The following is a 19813-nucleotide window of genomic DNA, read 5'->3' as shown; positions in this document are numbered from 1 at the left end:
AAGTCATTGGTAGAACTGGAACTGGACTGAAGAACTGCCATTCAGTCCCGTGTTCCTTATACTTTAGGAAGTTGCTTGAACTGAGATACCTTTCAATCTTTAATTCCTACGGGTCTCTGGAAGACTCAGTTTAGCTTCTTGCAAAAGCAAAGAGCACTAGCTTTCTTGGTATACATTGTAAATTGTTTGTATTTACTTTCTGTTGTTTTAAAAGCTTTCCTTAAGATTTTCTTGCTGATAGTGGTCTTTTGTTTCCACACAGTAGACCACAGAACAAATTAATATTGAAGCTGAAAAACAATGGCATCAAAAATAAAATATCAGATTTGTTTGGAAGGCAAAACACAATATTTATCAGTATATTACAGATTTTAAATAGGACAAAACTGCTCAGCAGAACGTGAAAGCAGATATTATACTAATGATTTTCATACAGAGAGCTACTAGCTATTCAAGACACTAAACTGTTGAGATTTTTTAAAATGCTGTTGTTGCATTTTGAATTATGCTTGCCTAAAAGTCTACTGAAAATAGTTTTCAAAATTCTAATCTATAATGTAGAATTAAAATTAACTAAAATATTTTGAAGAATCCAGAAAACCCCTGTAATTAAACCTCTTGCATTTGATTATTTTTTTAATGAATAATTACACATTTCTTTAAAGGCTTTGCTTTCATCTGGAGGTTTAGACAAATCTGTATTTTATTCAGAGTCTCTGTGCAGTGACTCCACAGGGATCATCATGCCATGTTGGCATGTTTTCTTCTCTGCATGTATTACATAATTAATGAAGTTTGTTATGAGGAGTCAGGTGTAATACCTCACCTGAAAGCACTGTGACAAAGTACCTACGGGAATGGGACATGCACGCCCAGAATCCTGTTTGTGAAGTTTTTGTTTTCATTGTTTCTGCTTTGTTAGGCAGTATTTGACAAAGTCATTTTTATCTGAGTAAAAAGCAAAGAAAAATTAGGAAACCTTCCATGAAACCTCTTTTTGCTGAGATAGTAAAGTAGATGCCCAGGAAAGATTACGGAGCTTGGAAAAGAGCAGACAGCTATTTACATTGGGATGAAATCATGTGTACTGAGAAGCAGAATACACCAGGGCACACCCACATCTCTGTCTGAAACTGTAGTGGCTAGCTTCAGTTGTCTCCTTCACCGGTGCACAGCAGTGCAATACTGATCTTCACTTTGTTTACTCTGAAAAAGAAGTTAGGAATGCTAGCTTCTCCAACCAGCACAAAACTAGAGCAATGGCCCTGTAGAAGACCCACAGGGCTGTCGTGCTTTCTCCAGATCCCATGGGCAGAGATGCAGAAAGAGTAAATAATGTTGTGGCAGCAGTAACGAGAATAACAGACCATTATACACCAATAGCCTTTCGTTGCCCAAAACTACGCAAGGATGGGGTAGAATGATTATCACCAAAGTAGAAGGTCCCCAGCTCACGGCGCAGACCACAGCAAGTCTGAGCACAGTGCCAAGTGGTTTGCAATTAAATTAAACAAAATAGCGAAGGAACGGTTCCCCCCTCCACCTGAAAATCCCCTGAGCGTTAGGCACTTCCCCTATCAAAGCAGGCCCTCCTGTGCCTGGTTAAGCTGAGTTACTGCTGAAGCGATGGGACAAATCCCTCTTCCTCAGCACCAACATTTCATAGGGGGAGTAAGCAGCATCATTTTCATTTATATTTTATGAGAAAATAAAAATATAAACAAACTTTAAATTATATTATTTTTCCTATTAAGAATAGAAGGGTATTGAATGAAATAAATCTTGGAATGTTTTGACATTTTCAGGGAACTATTTTTATTGAAGAAATGTAGGTACACAACAAAAAGAAGTGCTCAATTTCACAGTGCACAAAGTGGGCTGGCTGATCTCTCTGGCATAAATCAGAAATAGCATAATTTAAAATAATGGCATTACACCAGTATAAAAACTAGCAAGAGCTAAGTTCAAAGACTAACAGAAGACTCTGCTTCTCCTATCACAAAGGAAAATTTTTTTTTTAAAAAAAGAAGACGACTTTTTCCTTTGAAATATTTTATATTGGCAAGGAACCCCCAAACCAAGTAAACAAAATCTTTGCATTTCTTTTAAACATTCAGGAGAAAAACTGAAGCTAGATGTTTCACTAGTATTTGTCTGAACATGTCCAGAGGTATTATTGCAGAGTAAGAGCTTACCTGACTGTATTTTTATAAGTTTTCATTTATTTGTTATTCAAGTACATTTCTGTGTGTAACCTTCTCTTACATTCATGGTAATGTTAATAGAAAACTGGTGATTATTTTACCCATTTTTCATTCTTTTAGTATTTAAATCTATAGCACTGGTAAAAAAAATGGCTTGCAGACTTAAAATAAAAATTAGGAAACATTAAATCACCTGTAACCCACTAGCAGGCCATGACACTCAGTTATAACTAAATGCTAGTACATTGCTTAATTAAGACAGGAGAGTTCTACTTTTCAGATTAGAGGAAAGGGAATAAAATAACATTAAACATATCTGGTTCTATTCAAATTCAGAGTCACTTTTCATAGATTGGTTTAAATCTCAGGCTCAGAACAGTATTCACCATGCAGAGAACTAAGCAAGGAGAATTGCATGACAGTTAAATTAAGCAAATACATTGGCCTACATTCCCAAACTACATTTTTGCTCGCCAAATGCAGCACTGGCATGATTAAGCAGCAAAAGCGTCTCAGCTGTGGCTAGGCAATTCTGGTTTGTGGAAAAAGGAGGTGCTTTCAACAGCACCATGCAAACACAAGTCTAACTTCCCGGACCCCACCAAGTCCCAGACTCTGCTGTTTCATGTTTGCAAAGCTGCCTCGTCTGACTTTGTGGGGAACTATGGCTGGAGTTCATTAACAGTTTCAGTTGGCAACTCCCCTTTCTCACTCCAGACACCTCTGTTGTCACAAGGCGGTCAAAACATGACCTAGCATTTCTGCATTCTTTTCACTATTTCCCCAGTGTATCTAACAAACTGCCTTTAGGGTTTAATTTGGGTATTAACTGATTGACTTTCCAGTATAACACTACTTAATGGCATGTCAGTTATGTCATCACCATTTATTCACTAATTAAGGTAAAGATTAACGAAGGCAAATATTCTTCATAGATATTCTCTTCATTATTACAATTTAGGCTGGACACATCCTACTTTGTATTGTTACCATGACTTTTACTTCAGGTGAAAATCAAAACAGACCCTAAAAAGAGATAAAGCATGCTGGGAGTGAACTCTTGCACAGAGTGTAACTGTTGAGCTATATAACAAGCATGTCTTCTAATGTGGGTGTATGTATTCAATACAGACAGCCTAGCAGCTGAAAGATAGTGTGGAGACACCCAAATTTGCTTCAGGAAGTGCATACATTAATTTTCAGCACGGTGGCTTTGATATTCATGATGTCTGGCTGCAGAAGTTTACCTTAGTGAGAACTAAAGAGGCAATATTCCGTGCAGACTCAACTCTCATTCTAGCTCAGCAACACAGTAATTGCTAATGCTTTTCATTTTCAAAAACAGACCTTTAGACACTACCAGCCTGCACACTGGAGCTGACACGTTAGCTTTTATTGGGGCTAGACAATGAATAGGAAAGTTAAAATTCTGTCTTATTTTTTAAATTAAAGGGCGTCATTACTCAAGTTCATTTACATATGCACTATCAATTGTTTAAAAACTACTTCCCCTATAGAAATAACCCCTGCATAATCCCCCTAAAAACTAGTGGGGGCGGAGGGTGAAAGACATTTACTTCTGTCTTTGTTACACAGAGAAGACAGGAGTACCATAATACTCTGCATTTGACCATGCTGGTGCCGAGAGCACAAAGAAACTGCCCTCAGGAGTTTGAATATTACAGATTTATGGCACAGACCCAGAATAACTCCTCCAAAACTTCTAATGAGGCTCTATCCAAACTGGCTTACTTACTCATTTTCCTGCTGACACCACGTTGCGAGTTGTTACTGTAAGATAAGATGCCACTTCCTCTTTTTGCTTTCCTTAAAAGCTGAGACCCAAACCCAGGTGTCACCAACAGCCCCACTGGCTCTCCAGTTCCCTGTGAAGGTGTGGAGCATCTCCCGGGGATAAATTAGTCTGCAGCCTTGCAGTTCTGAGTTGTACTGAACCACAAGTCTTACCCTTCCCTTCCCCCCTCCTGGGTGGGGCCAGGTGAGCGGGTGGGAGACCTGGCTCTTTGCTAATCTCTGCTGCAAGAAGTGAATAAGCTTTACACCCCTTTATTCAGCTTCTTAATTCTGTGGTTCCTTACTGATAGTCACATCTTTGCCACTAATGCAATTCCGTACCTAGCTGCTCTTTCAGGGATCAGAAAAGTCCCTCAGAATGGTCTCAACTACTGTTACAAGAAGCATTCTGATTTACTTCAATGCCTTCACTAACACAATGGTCACATGAAAGCTAGTGTTTCTGTATCTGTAATACTGCAATACACATTTTGAATTATTGCTAGTCAGCTATTACCAATATCACTGCTCACTAGCACTACTCTGCTGCACAAACATACTGAAGCACATTCTTTTGATATTCACTTCTTCTTGGAGACTCAGATGTGCCAGACCACTAAGAAATTATGGGAACTGGTGAGTTGCATGCTACCGAACACTGTGGTCTCCTTGAAACAACCAGTATAGAACAGATTTAAGAAAAGAAATGACGTAGCCTGGAGTCCTTGTTCATGGTGAAAAAGTACACAGAGCAACACATTACCTCCTCAGATGCTCAGATGACTCAAAATAACAGCGAAAACCACCCAGCGCAAACGCTTACCAAAACCGTTAAAAATTATAGTACGATCTACTGGGAAAAAAATACAGAAGAGGAAAGATATTTATATATGTGCCAAGACAGTGAGAGCTGCTAGGGGTTCTTTTGGACATCAGAAAAATTTTCAAAGGACAACATAGTTACATTAGTAAATACACTATAGAACATCTTGCAGGTGTTTTATCTTGTAATGGCTGGTAAGATTAAATCATCAGCCTAACACATAGTCTTTAACATTCTAAAAAATATTTTTAGTTTCTATTTCTGAAAAAAAAAAATCTAAATCACTATTGTTTTTGAAAATGGATTTTAAGAATCTAAAAAATATATGTTATTTCTTACCTATAAATGGTATGGGGAACATACACTTCTCTAACTGGGAACTCCAAAATCTCTTTATGAAGACGATTACGGTTTTCTGGAAATGGCTTCACTGGTAGTAATTCTGGTGTCAGACAATGACCAAGGTTCTCTGGAGCTGGGGAAATCTCTAGTTTAAGTGTTCCTTTAAAAAAAAACCAGCAAAAAACAGCAAAACTGTAAAAAATAACCAATGTATAATAAAACAAAAATGAAAATAATATGTAAGTTTGTATAGCCACAGTGCAGAAATAAGAACTGGATTTTTGGCTTGAAGGCTGCATGAGAATGAAAGCATAGGTGTAGGAAGATACACAGGAAGTAACGTATGCACGTCCCTACACATCAGGCCACTATATAGCTCTTTATGATTACCCTGTACAATTTCAAAGAAACAGGAAAGACAGAAAGAAGGAATACTGTATTCTGGGTTGATGCTCTAGTATCTTTCACAGAAAAATAATACAAAATTTGTCTGGGAGACAAAGGATTAAAGGGCTGCTGTCTAATACAGTTATCTGGCACTCCCCCCACTCAGATTCTGCTCTGATTAATCTCTGCCAAAGTACACCACCCACCAGGAAAGCCAGGCTTGCTGTGGTGAGCAGTTAAATGATTAATACTGATAACATTTACCCAAGTATAACCAGACTTTCAATGTAAATTCTCTGTTGCGACAAGTGAAAACCGTTTGGGGAATTCAGACTTGTCATTTCTGGCAATCAGCTAATAAGGCAAAACAGCTCTGCTCTCAGTTCATGTTTTTTAAGGTTCCTCTACAATCCAGAAGAGCTTGAGCTGTAATTTATGTAAAAAGGAAAATTAAACTAGTCAGGTTTTTGACAGTCGCCAAACACCATCTCTGCCTTCTCTACTTAACACTGACCCAAATACCCAAATAAGATGAAATGTGTACACGTTTTAATCTCTCTCCATAAAATATAACCCATTGAAAAACATCGCAGGGAAATAGCAAGGATCTTAGAAATCTGCTTTAAAGCACTGTCTTAAAACAGTCTGAATAATAAAAAAAAGACATCCAGTAGATATACTGTAAATTAGGGAGGAAAGCAAATAATTTTAGAATATCCAGCCAAATATAAATCTCCAGAGTCACACAGGAAAAAACGTTGAAAGCATCTGTTGTCAGGTAGACACTGAGAACCTGCGAAGTTCCACAACGGCACATACTATAGACTTAAAACTCAAGTCAAATACATTTTGGGGTTGGATGTTACAGAAAAATTTAGGGGACAAAAGTACACACATCCTTTTCCATACAAAATGAATTATGTACCTGGTAAAGTCTTAATTCTTCTCTGCAGGGAAGACGATCTTTTGAAATCAGCTAAAAATTTGAACAGATCTTCATCACTGAGCCTGTCTCCTTCCTACCAGGAGAAAGACAAAAATCAGTACCTTTATAACAGTACTCCATGACACTGAGAAAAGTTTCTGAGTGAACCATGTCCCTTAGGCATGCAAAGCAAGTGGGTTACTGCCTACTTGACAGCAGTTATCCTCTGTCCCCCCACGAATGTCGCTGGTAACTTTTCCCAATACAGTTCACATTACATAGATGAAAGATGTTTTAGGCAATCAGAGTATCCAGTACCTGTTTAAAGAAGGTGTTGAGGGTTAGAGGGGTTGTTTTGAAGTTCGATACTGGATAGCTGTCCTCTGAGCTGAGACTTCTCTCAGAAAGTCTTCTTGCCTGTATCAGTGTTGCCCTCTTGTCACTAGCTGTTCCCTTCCCTTCAAAGGGAAATTAAATGAAAGATCAACTTGCTTTGTGTTGCTTCAGCACAAAGACTGTCAGAATACGCTAGAAATCCACAACTTCCCGGCAATATCAGAGGACCTAAAACATCCCACTACTTTTATTTCAGACTATGTGAGATAGTGGAATGCCAGGACAATGTCACACCTAGTGAAGTGACATTGTTTCTGCTGCAGCTTATTCAAATTTTCAGATCGTGGGTTGTAAAGCACATTGGTCAATGTTGTTGAACAATGGTCCTGTATGCTCTAGAAACTAAGATGACATGTATTTTGGTTGTCCTGTATTGCAAACAAACTCCATACGGCAAAGGGAGTTTTACTTTCTACAGAGCCAGTGTTCAACCAGAATTGGGCCTAAAACATGGAAGAATATTTAGCATATATAAAAATAAATATGCACAGGTGAAACAGTAAGCATATTAAGTTGTAAGTGTAGCACTGAAAAGGAAGCCTGAGAAGACATGACTGAATCTGTTGTTCACTCTTGATGCCAAAGTGAATGACATTGTTGCCTACGCACAGTCCTAGTGAAGAGTCACTTTGCATTAGTTAGAAAAGTTAGACAGCTACCATTTAAACCTTCGGCCTCAGGTATCTCTCGTTCAAATGTTGAAAGGTTGAAGAAATTAGTTAGGCTTATGGGAATCCAGGCAAATGGCATTCTGTATTTCCCCAACCGCTGACAAAAGGATTCAGCTTGGGCTTTCAGTTTTTCAATCTTTTCTTTTGCCTAAGAAAAAGAAGACAATGACTGTTTAAAAAGCAATCAGTTATATTAATGCTACTATAGATAAACAATGGAAATTACATGTTTGCAGTTCAGTAAATACTTTGCATTCTTATCCCTCGTGTTTTCTTGCTGCATCGCTGTCAGGCTCATAGGCGTTTTGATTTTACACTCAATTCTCATTTCTTTTTGAGTTAATTTTCATTATAGAAAAGGAGAATTAAGATCTTTTTGTAGAGACCCTCAAGCCCAGCATGAAGAATCACCGTGAAATGTTAGCAGGTTCTACTTCCTTCATCAGATACAGAAAGAATATTCAGCTCAAAGCAGTATTCTAAAGGTGAGAGACATGTGGACATGCAGCAAACATCGTCAGTCTACTCCAGGGAGGTAAATGACCATTAATTCCTTTGACAGGGCTCATGTTACCTATGGATGACAGTGCTGAACTGACCACAACAGGTTGTTTGCCCACCCAAATCAGTAATATGTCTCTGAGGTACAAATATTTGTGCTAACTCCACATTGCATTATCATCTCCTTTGCTCACACCTATCTGCTTTGTGACTGAAGACTTTGTCAGTGTTAATTTCCAAAGGAGTCAGTAATGAAAGTGCACCCTGCCTTCTCATGACTTCTTCCTGTTGGTCGCAGATGCCAGACTGCTTGTACCATGGATGCACCAGCTGCCTTCCTCCCCAGCGTTCCTGGGATTCTGTCCATTCCAGATGATCTGCTCTTTCTGTTTTTTTCTCTTGTGCGTGCATTTTTTGGATCTAAACATGCTTTATAATTATTCACTTACCTTGCCAGCCTCACTTTCTTTAAGAACCATGTAGGGTTCTGCACAGTCTCCAATTTCTCCTTGCTGAAGCACTTTTTCTATCTACAAAAAGCAGTCAAATAAGACACTCGCAAAGAAAAAATATCACCCAAATACTAACATGTTGCTTCTCTAGCAATATGAAAGAGCCTGCCTAAAAGTGCGATATAGAATTCTTAAAACTGTCTTTACAGAGTAACTGATACTAAACCTTCTCCTAGTTTTTAATCTGGTTTGTTAGAAAGCAGAAAATACATGGGTGACAACACTGTCAGTCAGGTACTACAGCATTTTCACTGAAATCAGGAAAATTAACACATTCCAAATGAAGTGGTTCAGGCTAATTCAGTTTCAGAACTAAATAAACAAAATGATGCAAAGTGCACTAAACCAAAGCCAAAAAACGTCCACAGTACATAATTAAAAATTTTTTAAAATGGGCTATTTCCCTTTGCTTTAAATCTCCCTTAGGCAGAGTTAGGAAATTCTAAATACTTAGTGGAATTAGAACACAACATAACTTCTTAGCTTGGGAGTAAGAAATACCAGTGGATACCTGCACATGTACTATTAAAACCTATCAGAATTCATCTCTGCTACAGGAAACTTATGTTTGTCAGATCCACAAACTCACACAACAGGCACAGCTGGGAACAGGAAGAACCGTGTTGAATTAGCACTGTAACATACCTTTATTACTAGGTATATATCTGATGAGGGATAAGTGACAGAAAATACTGCCGATCTTGCCTGAGTAGACAAGTCAATGGAGGGTGTATGAGAACGCAAGAATCCTCTCAATGAATCAGGGTTGAGGTCACAATGAAAATTTTCTGAGATCTTGAAAAGAAAAAGAATTAAAATGTATTGCAATGCAAAAACGCATAAAATTTCAATTTAAAATAAGTCAAAAGTAGTAGCTAGAACTACAAAATAAACAATTGCAAGCATGTGACTTTGAATAAAAAGAATACTGGATCAGGCTGCATGTGTGAAAAGCCATGTGATTTTTGTGAGTTTTCCTAAATTATTACTCCAGAGATAAAACCCAAGCCAACTGAACAAAAATACTGCGTGCACACTTACCTTTTTTCTTTCTTTTATATCGTAGAGAGCTATGCATGCAAACAAAGGTTCAATCTCTATATCAAACCTGTTAAGGAAAGACACACAGGACACTGATTAATACTGCACTCTTATGACTCTGTATAATAAAAAAAATGAAAGGGCTATATTTTGGCTGGCACTTCCATTAGAAAATAAGAAGAAATATTTAGTTCCAAACCTCAGCTCTCTCAAAGCCTGGAGGATTTTTTCATTAGTGCATTTTATTAGCTGATTTGAAGAGAAAAAGAAGGGAAGCAAACTGCATGCAATGTATTTTCTAAATTTGTCAGAAAGGTGGTCTCAGGTATCAGTTAAAAACAATCATATCTTTCTTGAGTTTTTTTTCTGTTTATCAAGTCCAGTAGTGTGTATGGAGAACAATCTAGTTTGTTGGAAATATATAGTTTGGGATCATTCCCAACTCCTTTTCACCCTGACAAGTTAAAGACTTCTGTAATGATGGATAGAAATAGTCCTCTGCTACCCTAAGAAAGAACATGCAAACATGTAAACACTTGCTGAACTGGACAACTGGAACTGGACACCTGCAGCGGTGTAGCAGAGTCGGCAGCAGTACCCTGGTAAGAACTGAGAAATGGTGAGCGGGGCTTGGGAAGAATACTTACTTCAGAGTCTGCAGCTTCACCAAAATCCTGTGGCCCAGATGTTCCTTTGGGCGATCAGGCACTGGCCGTATCTCCACTGCATCTTCCTATCGTTAAACAGTTATTCCAGTCATACTCAATTAAAACAGCTGTAAATTTACATACTTAGACGTGGGAGATGAATTTGCAAGTAACTTAGCACTGTTTGACACGTCCTTGAGCTGAAGCAACGCGGCAGTAAAAAACAGAGACAGGAGCGTGGGAATGCCAAGAAGGATTTAAGTAAGCAAACACAAATGAGGTAGCGCAAATAGAACAGCCTATTAGTATGTAGCATAAGGCGCGTGCTTAGAGCTAGCTGACGAATAACAGAAATTGTTTGTGTGCGTGGTCGCATGGAGAGTGTGTCGAAAAGATATATAAGCAGTGAAAAGCTGACAATAAAGGTCTTCTGCAGAACATCTGTCAGGAGTCCGTGACATTCATCCCTGCACTTACATAAAACCTTTATATCATCTTAACTGGGCCACTGCTATAGGCTAGCAACTTCCCCCACACAGCAGGCATTTCATCGCTTCAGAGATGAAAGAAATTAATTTGTATTTCTGAGTATTTACACTTCTGACCCCCAACTGGCATTTACACTGAATATTTACACTTTTGGCCCCCAAGCAAGCATTACAGCAAAGGGTAGCACCTTGACACAACCATATCACCAGCACGAGGCTTGACCTGCACTGAGGGGGTGTAACAAAGCCTCAGCCAGCACCATGTGTCCAAGTACAAGCTCCTGAATGCATGTTCAAGATAGCTGCACGAGCCCACGGTGATGTGCCTTCACCGTGTCATTATCCAAGGGAGACATGTATCCTGGCCACAGACCCTATTTTTCAACCATGATGCAGCTTTAACCTTAAACATGCTGCGACAGCCAGCTCGGGAAGGCTTGTGGACCAGTCAGCCTCCAAGCTCACCTCATCCACGGAGGGGTAGAGGGCGAGGAGCTCGGCGTGCCTGTTGGTGCGCCGCGCCTCCTCGTTCTGCCTCTCGAACTCCTCGGCACTGACGTGCCGCAGCAGGTTTTCCAGGCGGGGGTCTGGCTGCAGGCTGCGCAGGTCGAAGTCGGAGGAGGTGAGGGTTGTCCTTGAGGCCTCCTCAGGGAGCACGTGGATGTGCCGGGGCCCTGCCTATTGGAAAACAACAAAATGGGGAGCTGTGGCTTGGACACTGGGTGTCATGAAACCTATCTTGCTTGTCTGCAGGAGAGGGCTTTAATGCCACCTCTGCCATGAAACCTAATGGCAAGCACGGCTCTCCGCTTGATGCCATTACAGAGATCCTGGGATGCTTCCTTTGAGGAAGGCTGCTATGTTTGATCGCATTTCCCAAAATGAAGAAATGTACCTGAAAGTTTGCGTCACCAGAATCCAAAGTTTCCGATTCAAATGTTTGTTTTTGAAGCATCTTGTGAAAATCTTTTCGGGATCCCTTGTTTTTCAGGCTACAGGTATCTGAAGTCCCTTGGTTCCTTCCACAGAGAAGCCCGAGCAAGTCAGGACAGCATGAGGAGGAGTTAAGGGAAAATAAAACAGAAAAGATAAATTAAAAAAAATCAAGCAACTGGAAATATTATTGTGCAAAAGAGCAGTGTATCACAGCTTTTATGCAAAAATATGACATTTCACAACAATAAATTGTTTTCACACCTCTGCAACTCTATCATGTATATTAAGTAGAGTTTTAAGAGGAAGAAAATTCATTCAGATCACTTTTGCATAGACTGTGAGCCTAAGACAGCAGCAAAGTCTGACCTAGGTACAAATTCAGCTCTGGGCTCTGCACCAGACATGGTGATTATTTCAGTGACCTTAAGAACACGGATCAGGATTGCTTATCTCCTGGCTGGCTCTTTGCTCCTGCAATTATACATTGAGGAGCTTACTGCTCTTGTCCTGGACCTAGCTGGTATCCCATGTTAATCACATACAACAACCTACACCTTTCAAACAGTGCCTGTTTTTAAAGAGGGCTATGGCACAATGTAACCCTCTCTACTGGCAACTTCCCCAAATTTTGCAGCAAGGTGCCCATTTCAAGCTACGCTTTTGTGGCAGATAGAAAAAAACAGCAGGTACTCTGAAAAAAATATAGCAGATGCATCCAGAGCTCTGTTTCTTCCACTTCTGTATGCAATTTGCTAAATCCTGTGATGGCCCTTTTGCAATCAGCCTCCTTAGTTACAGTATCCTGCTTCATTCATTTTCCTTGCCATAACACCCCCAAAGCAACGTCTAAACATCTGAGTACTTTCATAAAGATGCCATGATAAGCAATTATTGATCAGGGAGACACCTTTTTATTACATTTTGGGAGTAACTGAATTATATGCTCCGATGTGCTTTAATTTTAATTGTTTGCATTTTAATCATTTACCAGTTGACTGCAAATGAAAACTGAAGTCATAAAAGAGACAATCCCAGCTCTCCTTGGATGTGACCTTGTTTTGGAACCATCTTAATTATCGAGAATGAAAGACAGAATTCTGCATGAATTTAAGACATTTCAGCATCCAAAAGAGGTTTTGTTGATTATTTTTTCACTACCTCTGGTGGCAAACAAATGATTAATGGAGGTATTTATGTACCTGAGGTCACTCTTTCCCTGTGGTGTACAAGATACATTAGAGCTGCCTTTCCCCTAAAGTATTCCTGAAAAATTTATTTATATTGTTTATTTATTTTGAAAAGCACAGTAGCATTGAAAACTCACCAAAAGGCAAACCCTGCTTTTAGCACTCATATCAATTTAATGGCCACACACTGAATTAAGAAAATGGGATGAGGAAGAGGAACAAAGGACAACTGAAAGGAGAAACTGACAGGCACAGGAGCAAGCCTCCCATTCAGCCTCTGGCAAAAACACATGGACCCTCAGCTGTGTCCAGCCCCTCTTTCACATACCTCTCCGCCCTGGTGCACAAGGAGCACCTCCGCTCATGCCACCCACTGAAGACTCTTCAGACTCCTGTTCTGAACTTTCACATCCATGCATGGATGAAAGTCAGTTACATGGTTTAGGAAGCATGGTAGCATTGGGATAACAGTTGGACTTGACGATCCTAGAGGTCTCTTCCAACCTTAAGGATTCTATGGTTCTACACATGCCTCTCATCCATAACTCACCAGACCATACATTCAGCAACCTGTCCTATGAATCTTTGTCTCCCAGGTAGGCAACTACAGTTTTTCAAGCCTTTCTCAAAACAATGCAAAGCTTTCTACAACTACTTTTTCTCACTTCCCTCTTGATATCTTTTCTTCCTCTCATATCTGTTTTGAGAATAGTGTCCAAGCATAACATGAGACTCCCAGTAACAATCTATCATTGGTTTACATGACACTACAGCACCTTTGACACTTCGTTCTTTGCAATTTTTAATAAATTGCTTGCTTTTTTAGCCACAACTGTCAAAGCTCAGGTCTCTGGCAGGGCCCTTCATCATGTTTACTGCAGACTCAACTGCTCAATGAAGTTTTTGAATGTAAATTTGCCTTACCTGAATGAACAGAATAGTAAAACACATGACAAATCTTTTCACACATGTGTATTTCTATGGCTCCATTCACACTTCTACAAGCACACTTAAGTGCAAAAATAGCTATGCTCTATTTTTCACCTCACCTACTTTACTGCTCGCTCCCTACTCATGTGCACAGGCAAAGCTGCATGTTGGCTTTTTACAGTGCACTCAGAACAGCACTGTGTGAAAGAGCTAGAGCCTGTGCTCTGAGCAGTGCAGGTGGAGAGCCTGCAAAACCCGCTAGCTTATTTTTGGTGACTCTCTGTGGAACAGTTCTGAGAACTCAATCAATTTCATCAGCACCCCTGGAGGAAGTCTCTTAATAACCCTCAGCAGCTGCTCTGTACCTGCACAAGCTACACATTTAAAACATGCCAGTTCCTTTACAATCACCAGGAGTCAACCCGTAGCACACTGACTGCTGATGTACATCAGGCCAGAAAAACAGAAACTAGCAAGGGCGGTGAAGGGGCACAACGAAATGGCAGCAAATGTGACGGCACTCTACCATTGGCTGCTACTACGGCTGCTCAAGAACAGGGCATGCATGCAATGGGGGGATGAACAGGAAGCAGTGCAATAAAACAGAGCTCCGAAAACATCTTTCTGCAGAACAAGATGGGGTGGTGGGGAAGGAGGCAAGCTCCACTGGCACAGTGCATCCCTGAGGGTCTGGGGACAGACACCCCTGCACAGAAAGCACTGACTTCACATTTAACACATGAAATGAAATGAAATGAAATTAAATTAAATTAAATGGTAAAATAAAATAAAATTAAATCAAATGAAATAAAATAAAATAAGGACATTTAATCACTTGTAATGACTACAGGTCCAATTTGGTGTGTTGAATTACACTGACCCCAAATGTGGAAATTGCCTACTGATGTGAAATAGTAAAGTTGGATGTTACACTAATAATGCCATGAATACAATCAATCACTGCTGGGAAAGCCATAATCCTTGGGGTTTTGCGACTAGCACTCAATTTTGTTTTCAGTCACCATTAGAAATCAGATCATTCTGAATTTTCAGGGCATGGAGGGGAAAATGAAGAGCATATAAATGCAATCTTTATCCCTGTTATCTTTCCTTTTAGTGTGATCAAACAGTAGTAACATCCCTGATTTAGATAAATCATCATTACAGACAGTTGATGTGAGTTTCTTCCCAATGAATTCACAGAGTCCCTGATAATTAAGAAGCAGATGCAAGAATATTTAGCTATAGCCCACCAGCTCAAACAAACAATATAGTTATATAGACTACTGGAAAGTTAGTTCTTGAGTTCTTGTCCTCAGTCACTGATTCAAATCGTTATTCTTTAGGATTATTTATAACAGTATGCATCTTCCCTCTGACAAATAGGATGCAGGGTATTTTCTATTTTATTACTTGTATGTAGCTTACTTTCGATTCACAATCAGCCACTCACGGATATATGTCTGCACACAGTCTCTGACATGTGAGTCCAGTTCAACCCTGGTGAAAAAGCAACATACAGTAAATATTTTAGTACCTAGGTCATACCTTAAGGACAAAGAAATTTGTCTAAACATGCTGTTCAGATAAAAGCCTCTCTCTTAGTCCCCTCCTGTATATTTATTCTACTGCTAAACTATTGTTTGAGGTTTAAAGAATTCTGTGTACTGCATGAATTCCCTGATGCAGGTTTTTGTTAATGTGTTTATAAATTAACACATACATTTAACAGAGGTAGCCATTTGCCATACTATGCATTTCATGAATATAAGACCAATGTTGCTATAAAATACATCAAAATAAATCATACCGCGTACCCATCTTTTTGATGTTCAAGACTTGATAACAAGTCTCAACATACAGAGGTATTTTTCCAGAGGCCTCCGCTCCTGGACTCTTGCATATAAATAGCCTCTTCTATGTTTTTGGTGTAATTTTCTCTTCTTCACAGAGATGAAGAAAATTCTAAAAAGGGACCCTATGGTTTTAATCAGATAGCATAATAAAACTTTAAGATCTAGCATTATGTTATGATTTAATTTTATGATTTTCAAATAAGTTTAATTTAACATAGGGGATTGTCAGTGCTGCCTGATAGACTAGATACTTATTGGAACTGAAATATTATAAGATAAAGTTGATGTTCATGAATTTGCTGTCATGATGTTGTAGCATAATTCCCCTATCCCTATTCTAAAACATTTTAGTGACCTGTGCCAAAATCACTTGTTACGTCTTCCAATCCAAGTGAGTAAAAGAGTAGGATACACATGCAATGCAGGCAGAAGTGAAAGGGATGATACTTTTTAGCACTTTCCACCCAGAACTCCTAACAGATTTGCAACCGATTACCAAGATCAGGTAACAAGTCATTCGGGCTCATGCATGCACCGCAGGACAGAGCCTTGGCCAATACCAGACTGCTGTTTGCCCCTGCCACTTGTGGACGGACACAGCACATGGTCACTTTCTGCATCTGGTTCAGGCGTGACGTACGTTTGCAAGCATGCAGCACGTTAACCCAGTCTGGTTGGCGGTATCTGTTTCCTGCTCTCGGTGCAGGAGGACACCACAGACGGCATCGCCCGCAGGCGAATCTTCGGTGCATGCCCCTTCTGCGCTCTCATGTTCCCTAACACACCCTGGCAGGATTTCTGCGAAAGCACTAATACCAATAACAGCAGCATGAACGGCTGAGTCGGAAGCTGCTGTGTAAAATAATCTGATGAGAGCGTATTTGTTGGTATTGACTATTTGAGCTTTGCCACAGACTCCTTACAAAACCCTTAATGTCACGGTGGTGTGAATCAGGCCTAAAACTGATTATACAGCATGAGTCTACCAGTTCTGCTACTGGAAAAACAAATAGAAAACTGCTGTTTTAAACAGCAGGCATATTGGGAAGTAACCTTGGAAACGGGAGAAATCATCATCTTATCATTTAAATCTCATTTCAAAGTTGGTTAATTTTTTACTATTTTTGTCCATCATTTAAATAAATGGGAACTTCAAGCACCAAAACATTTGCTGTCTCCCACATGCATTCTCTCTCACTAGTCCACAGGAAAACAAGAAATCAGTACAAAGATTGGAACATTTTCTATGAGTAACTTCAAGTGAAAATCACCTTTTGTGGAAATGTTACAAAATCCCCAGGAGATGTATGATTCAAAGAGTTCTCAGGTGTCCCAGCGTAGCACCTCGCCTCTACCACCTTTGCTCTCCTGAACTTCATGAGAAACTTGCAGACTGAGACCTTGCTTAGAGAGAGGTGTTCTCAGCTAGTCCACAGCTGGCAAAAATCATATAAACTGTGGTTCCTGCTTAGCCTCATGGCATTTGGTGTGTTGGGCAGAAAACTGAACAAATACTGCTGTTGTATAGGTCTGTAGTTTATACAGCTGGCTGGTAAAGATTAGATCAGCCTGTAACAACTTTTGCAGGAACAGAGTGAGATGCAAGTCTACCCTGTGAGTCAGGACACCATAAGCTAAGCCTATTTGTCCCTTCAGCATTCAGGTTTAGCGCAGCAGAGAATATAGACTGTGCCGTTCATTTCCTGAGTATACCGGAAGGAGCCAGCCCCCAGTCCCAAACACGTTGCATGGTTAGCCGTCTCTGCAGACATAGCAGTTTGGGGCTAAACTGGTGCTGACTTCACATTTATCTGGGTGTTATTGCTTGCAAAACTCAATAGGCCTTTGTGGTTCTACTTGAAGGTACTATTTACAGTGAAACAATCCTTGAAGAGTATTTTGTATAGAATGCATAGGACTCGCCTAAACCACACCAGAAAACTCTCCAATGCATCCCTTTTTCTCATTCTGAAAAATTCTATTGCCCACAGTTTGTCCGTTTATCAAACCAGCTTAAATATTTCCAGGATGGTAGAGCACCAGTGTCAACACATGCTACCTATTTCAATTTAAAAGCTGTTGAAAATAGTGGAATTATTTCATTAATGTCAACCTGAAACCAAAAGTGACTTCTACACTAGAAATTAACAATTTTTTTTTTCCCCACACCTTGTGAATATGAAGTATTTCCCCCCATTTGAGCAAGAAAGGTACTGAGAAGGAGATGCTTAGTGATCTGATCAATGCCATGTAACACATAGCTAGCCAAAAAAAAAAAAAAAAAAAGAAGAAAGAAAAAGACAAAATACTTCAATCCTACGCTTACTACATGACCGGAATCAACTTCCACCTCTGCGATCAGAGCTACAAAATTATTTTTTATGCTTGCCCCCTGCACTTCCTTACTCTTCTTCCTGGTCTATGCTTACCTCACTTCTGCTGCTATACCAGCTAGCTCAGGAAGTCGTGTAAGCACTTGCATAATTTTAAGTGTGCAAACAGGCCTAATGGAATCAATGGCAAGTGCATAATGGCTGGATGGCAGTGAGGTGTCTGGATCAACATCTTCGAAACTATTTTTAAACCTGCAGCATTTCAGAGGGAGAGAAGGTCTCCTTACCCATCTTCTGGCATAGAGGGTTGCAAAGTCCTGCACTCTTTGGGTGTAAAGACAATGTCCAAGTCATCTTCAGGAAAGTCACCAAGTTCTTGCGCTAGTTCTGAGTCCAAGTTGTTAATCCGTGTCATTAGGAAGCCTTCAAAATCTACTGGATCTACTGCGTCATAAAAGGAAGGCTAAAGGAAGAAATAAAGTGGTGTTTACTTTAGCAACAGAAGGTTTTTCTTAATAGTGTAATTTAGGCTTATTTATTTAATTCTTGTCATTGTCCCATTATGTACTAAACATCAGGAACAGACTTCTAACTTTATACACAGTGCCACTGCATTTAATGCAGGGAAAAGTTGCTCATGAAACATTCATCTGAAAAAAGAAAGGGAACAAAGAGAGATAAGTTTTAAAACCCAAAGAAGAAAAGGAAGAACCTACACCTAAATCCAAATTTGCACCTGTTTTCTCTGTTGAGCTTTCATAGATGCTGGTAGAAGGAAGGCTGACTGAGGTACATCCCCGATGCCCTCAGATGTGTTCTGCTGGATTCCCATGAAGGGCTCTCGCTCCCCCTTGTCCGATCCATGGTGTCAATCAGAGTTATTAAAAAGGCAGCACTGGGTAGGAACAAGAGTGGACACGGGCAGGTGACAGGCAGTGCCAGCTGGCAGGGAGCTGCCAATGGACTCTACAGCACGTGTGATGAAAGGCACTAGGAATTACAAGGCCAAGGCAGTAACTCTCAGAAGTCGTACTGTGCGAAGGACCAACTGTGAGCACCACGGCTGCCACCATGAAGATGCCACTCATTTAACGTGCTGTGCTTGAAAGGTGCTGACTATTAGAAATGCTGCGTGCTTTCGACTCCAAACAAAGTTGAGGGCAAGGTACAACCAAAATCAGAAGAAATTATTATTTTCCATATCTGAATATTACTAGTTTGCCTATTATTAGAGTTCTCATTTTATTGGATTTTTCAAAGGTTAGTACAGTAGCTACACAAAATACTACATGGAACTACTAAAGTTATTATTGCAAACCTTAGATATCAACCATTTCTACAGCACAAGGCATTGCACCTTGATAGAGAGCAGTTGTATCTGTTTACATTTTATCAACCATTCTTACACGGAATATCTGATCAGAACAAAGTTAAACAAGTACAAGCTCTGCTACTCATGCATGCTCTGAAGCTGCATGGCTTTTTAAAAATCTGTTTAGTCTCAAATACAGAGACAGAAAATCTTGTTTGATATGGTACCTAGAATTGTTCCACATACACATAAAATGTGACTTCATGTGTTAACAGTGTATGTCATTCTGCATATAGATAAACCTGAAAATTATTTTACTTGCTGTATAGCCAAGAAAAGTAGCCTGTATGTTTAGAAAATAAAATATCTGTCCAGTTGAGTACAGAGACCAGCATCTCATATGGTTTATTTTCTTGACAAGTAACAAATAGATCTAAAAGCTGCAGCTCTAGAAAACCTATAGTTTATGTTCTGTGAGTTCCAGAAAGGCTGAGGACACCTTAGCACAGTAAGAGCACAGAAAAACAG

At 39.7% G+C, this 19813-nt stretch overlaps 1 protein-coding gene across 2 annotated transcripts in view; it reads right to left on the bottom strand.

The window, feature by feature from the left end:
- Positions 1 to 19813, bottom strand: part of DOCK8 (dedicator of cytokinesis 8) — a 95008-nt gene that overhangs the window by 53641 nt on the left and 21554 nt on the right. For both annotated transcript variants that reach the window (XM_064438327.1, XM_064438328.1), the window contains 12 exons: positions 18261 to 18436; positions 15213 to 15284; positions 11627 to 11750; positions 11197 to 11409; positions 10244 to 10329; positions 9597 to 9663; positions 9201 to 9350; positions 8493 to 8573; positions 7531 to 7690; positions 6794 to 6933; positions 6476 to 6569; positions 5161 to 5323 (listed from right to left, as the gene is read on the bottom strand). In XM_064438327.1, the coding sequence (XP_064294397.1) occupies positions 5161 to 5323; positions 6476 to 6569; positions 6794 to 6933; positions 7531 to 7690; positions 8493 to 8573; positions 9201 to 9350; positions 9597 to 9663; positions 10244 to 10329; positions 11197 to 11409; positions 11627 to 11750; positions 15213 to 15284; positions 18261 to 18436 (1526 nt within the window). The remainder of the gene's footprint in view (positions 1 to 5160; positions 5324 to 6475; positions 6570 to 6793; positions 6934 to 7530; positions 7691 to 8492; positions 8574 to 9200; positions 9351 to 9596; positions 9664 to 10243; positions 10330 to 11196; positions 11410 to 11626; positions 11751 to 15212; positions 15285 to 18260; positions 18437 to 19813) is intronic.

Source organism: Phalacrocorax carbo, chromosome Z (genome assembly GCF_963921805.1).
Source record: "Phalacrocorax carbo chromosome Z, bPhaCar2.1, whole genome shotgun sequence".
In the NCBI taxonomy this organism is placed as follows: Eukaryota; Metazoa; Chordata; class Aves; order Suliformes; family Phalacrocoracidae; genus Phalacrocorax; species Phalacrocorax carbo.
This window is presented reverse-complemented; position numbering and strand designations above follow the sequence as displayed.